The 4,169-nt window shown below is 50.4% G+C and overlaps 1 protein-coding gene across 1 annotated transcript; it reads right to left on the minus strand.

Moving 5' to 3' along the window:
• Positions 1 to 1,479: 1,479 nt before the first annotated feature.
• On the minus strand, positions 1,480 to 4,083 carry ANOM_011830 (serine/threonine protein kinase; the record flags this gene model as incomplete). The annotated part of the gene is made up of 3 exons (XM_015557086.1): positions 1,480 to 1,824; positions 1,880 to 3,481; positions 3,517 to 4,083. The coding sequence occupies 3 exons, from the start codon at positions 4,081 to 4,083 to the stop codon at positions 1,480 to 1,482; spliced, it is 2,514 nt and encodes an 837-aa protein (XP_015400834.1).
• Between the last annotated feature and the right edge of the window lie 86 nt (positions 4,084 to 4,169).

Here is a 4,169-nt window from a genome sequence, read left to right on the forward strand (position 1 = left end):
GCAGAGACCACTTCAAATGTCTCATCTGGCCGACCTTCATCGCCGGCGCAGAATGCACCGATCCTTCCCTCCGGCCCATCCTCCTCCAGACCCTCAGCGCCATCTACTACGACGTCACATCCGTGAACGTCCGCAACGCAGCCTGGGTCCTAAGTCTGATGTGGCAGAAGCGGGACTCGAAACGGGCTCAGCAGCAGCAACAACAACAACAACAACAACAACAGCAAGATAATAACCTCTTTGGGTCCTTTGTTCATGATGATGGGGACGATTTCGACTGGATCCAGGAACTGGACGATTCGAGGATCGATTGGTTATTCATATGATTCTATGTATACAGTATATTTAATGCCCTTTTATCATGAGTATGATGTTACGGATGTACATATTGAATATAATTTGTTTGTTAGATATCCCCTTTTTCGGTCTGAAAGAAATACAAATTTGGAATATAACATCATAATCTGCACAAATGATTTTTTTTTCCCAAGCAATCCCAGAGATATATAGAAGCAAGTCCAAGTAGCAGGCCACGAGATCTCCAACCAGAATGGAAGATTTCAATTCGACTATATCAAGTACCATTGAAGAGGAAAGTTATTTAACAAGAACGGGAAAAAAAATGCATATGGGTGAAATCGAGCAGAACGAAGGGAACATGGAGACGGGGGGAATCTGGCAGGGTGGAGAGAGACGCATAGTAGGGGAATCAATTCAGCTCCTATGGAAAGAAAACACAAAAAGAAAAGAAAAATCCGCTCAGTGGAACAAACCGAATGGTATAATAGCAAACGGAACCTGAAGCAGGAACGGGTAGATCAAGATCTGTCGGAGCCGGAAAAGGGGGGCTATCCTGACTGTTTTCTGTATTGAACTCTGTACACCGGCAAAGCGTTATCCGACAAGACTCTGTGGATCGTCTGTTTCGACCAAGCGAAGATATATATCTCAATATGTAGAGGAGAGAATGATGTTAGAAAAAAGGAAGGGAGAAGGTGAATAGAAGAGGAAGCACTGCAATACAAATCGAGAAAAAAAAGTAGATGCCAGATGAGGGATATATGCGTACTCCTGCCCATCTAAATGCAGCGATCTTAAGAAAAGAAAAACGCTCATCATTGCAAAGATGCAAGGCAAAATGGAAAATCACGTCACAAAAGGAAATTGCTACAAATGCACGACAAAGGAAATAATAGTGGTTGGTTGAGGGTCCATATCAAGGATACTCCAAGACCTGTCAACAATAGAAAGTATGCAAGTCACATCACCCCGGAGACATCAGGAAGAAGCAAAGAAACTGTGTGATAGTCCGGGACCAGAGAAAGAAAAGTTAAAATTGCGATCCTGCGCAGTAACCAACCCCGATGTCAAGCGCGGGAGAGATGTTAGATAAATGTCATGCTCGGACAATGGTTGAAAAGATTGTACCTGTGGCCGTCGCCGAGGAAGGCCTTGTATAAGTTCTGGCGAGCACGTCGTCTAGAAAACAGCTGCCAGGCCATTCTTTGAATGCCTTCTACTGAACCTTTTCTTTCCTTTGACGGAATCCGAATCTGCAGGCTGATGTTTAACTAGAGTGGCTCGTCCAGGTGGGTTCTCGTGGTGAACCTCAGAGTTGCGGTCCAATGTGTTGGCGTGGCTCGACAGCTCCGACGATATGTCGCGGAAAGCCTCGTCGGCCGAGTATGTCCCATTCGCTTGCTGAGTCAAAGCCATCTCTCGTGCACGATCCAACGAATCCACCCATTCCTGCGCATTGGCAGCATTCGCACCAGAGTTGCTAGATGATGGTTTAGGGTCTTCGAAAACGTAATGTTTATCACGCTACACACGCAGATTAGCATTAGTTCGCCTATGTCACATGCAAAGATAAACATACCGTGTCAACGACCCAGCAAGGGAGCCCTTTCGAATCCGTTGAGGAGCGCCAGTGTGTTCCTGGAGATAGCAGGGAAATCTCCAGCTTTGCCTTTTTCTCATCTCCACCAGCCGCGGCCATAATAATACGTGCAGAGGAGGTGACCATGACCAGCCGCTGCCGCTTCTTTGTTGTGCTTCCCCCGAAGAAGCGCGCGAACTTTTTCGGCGCTTCGCTCTCGCCACCCCCACTCTTGGTGGAAGGACTATGCACAGCTGGCGAAGACAGTACCAGGAGGTTTCCCAGTTTTAATATCCTTTCATTGCTTTTAGTAAGCACGGGCGACCATTCAATGTCGAGCTGGCTTGGAGGGGGCAATTCCGTGACAAGTCTAGGGACAACTCTAGGATTGGCGCTGTTGGTACTTGATGGTCCTGCATTGATACCCGCAGAAAAGGCGTCCCCTTCCCCAGCTCCGTTCAATTTGATCGGCTCGCGGGGTGGAGGAACATAAGCTTTGAGACGGGGCGCTTTTTGTTTCCACAAGTCTGGGCCCCATGTCATGCCCCGGAAAAACTCGTGGTTCTTGATGTGTTCGATTGGCAGCCGACGAGTTGGGTCCAATACAAGGAGACGCTCGACGAGGTCACGAGCAACATCAGGGAAACCGAGAGGAAACTCATACTCGAGTCCAACGATCTTTTGGAAAGTAAGGTATTCGTTCGCTGCTTTGAATGGAGGGCGACCAGCCAAGAGTTGATAGATGATGCAGCCAAATGCCCACAGGTCACTTGCCTTGCACGCGTTCTTGTCTGTTAATAGTTCGGGGCTGACATACTCAGCCGTACCAACAAAGGAGCTTGCCCGCTCTTCTTCAGGGATGTCTGTTGAGTCCAATGGCGGCATCCCACTCGTGCTCGAGTCTGGTTTGCGCTGGCTCTTGAGAATCTTTGCCGTGCCGAAATCGGTTATTTTGATGTGCATCTGGCTGTCAAGGAGAACGTTCTCCGGCTTCAGATCGCGATGGATAACGCCACGCTTATGCATGTAGTCTATAGTGTCTAAAATCTGAGCCCCGTAGAACCTCGTGCACTCTTCGTCAAAAGTGGTCATGCGTTTCAACACCCCCAACAACTCACCACCCTTGCAAAGATCCAACACAAAATATAGCGAGCGTTCATCTTGGAAGGTATAATAGAGTCGGACGATACCGGGATGTTCAGTAAGCCGGTTGAGGGTATCCTTCTCGATATTCACATATTTCACCTTCTTCTCTTTGATGATATGCCTTTTATCCAAGATCTTGATGGCGTATTCCTTGAGCGTTTGACGATCTGTCCCGAGTACAACAGTGCTGTATGAGCCTTCTCCCAGGGTGCTGCCGAACGAAAAGTCGCGAACTCCCTTTTTGATGTACCGAGCAACGGGCTTCCCGTTGGCATCAATCTCTTGCCTGACTGCCACCGCGGCCCCTCGGTCATTCCAGTCCTCGCCGTTCGAGGATTGGCCATTTTCCACCGCATACGGGGCCCGGCGAGTTGTGGAGCCCCTGAGGGACGCGCACGAGCACGGGACGGTTGGCGCATCACCATGGGCCCATTGCCCATCGGTAGCTGCGCTGTTCTATACGACCGATCACTGTGGCTATTATCGCGTACCGGAACCCCTGCCTGGTAAGCTGCAGAACCACCACGGGATTCCGCCCGGGCCTGGCTTTCGGAGGCGGACGATGCGGCGGAATCAGTACGAATCCGATAGGAACCCTCCCGGGCCGCTAATGTCGACGTAGACCCATTCGCATATGCGTAGAGGCCCGACAAAGGGCGAGAGGAGCCCAAAGAACGGTTCTGTTGTGAAGATTGAGGGTATGGTTGTTGGGAGATATAGGCGGGAGTTTGCTGGGCAGGCTGCGGTGAATCGGTCTGAGGAAGATATGTGGAACTTCGATTCTCAACTGGCTTAGCCAACGGCTCAGTTATAGCCGGGGCATCGTGAGGATATTCCGCGGAGGGCGGTATTGATGGCTGGGGTGGTGTTGTCGACAGAGGATTGTCTAGTTGTTCGGACCGAGTCGATTCGCGCGTTGGTTCGGAATCTGCTGGTGGTTCAGAAGCAGCAGTCGGGGCGGGAGTGGTCGCATCCTCGGACGAATGTAACGACGAATCATCCGGGTTTGCAATCCGTAGACCTCCCAAGGATTGGGACAGGCTGAGATCCCCATCCATGATGGGCACGGGTGGTTATGGAGAGATCACGGTGGAGGTCGAAAGGGGGGGGCGGAAAAAGATACGGGGCGGACGGGTTTGGCGGC

This window comes from Aspergillus nomiae (genome assembly GCF_001204775.2).
Source record: "Aspergillus nomiae NRRL 13137 chromosome Unknown contig00812, whole genome shotgun sequence".
NCBI classification, from domain to species: Eukaryota; Fungi; Ascomycota; class Eurotiomycetes; order Eurotiales; family Aspergillaceae; genus Aspergillus; species Aspergillus nomiae.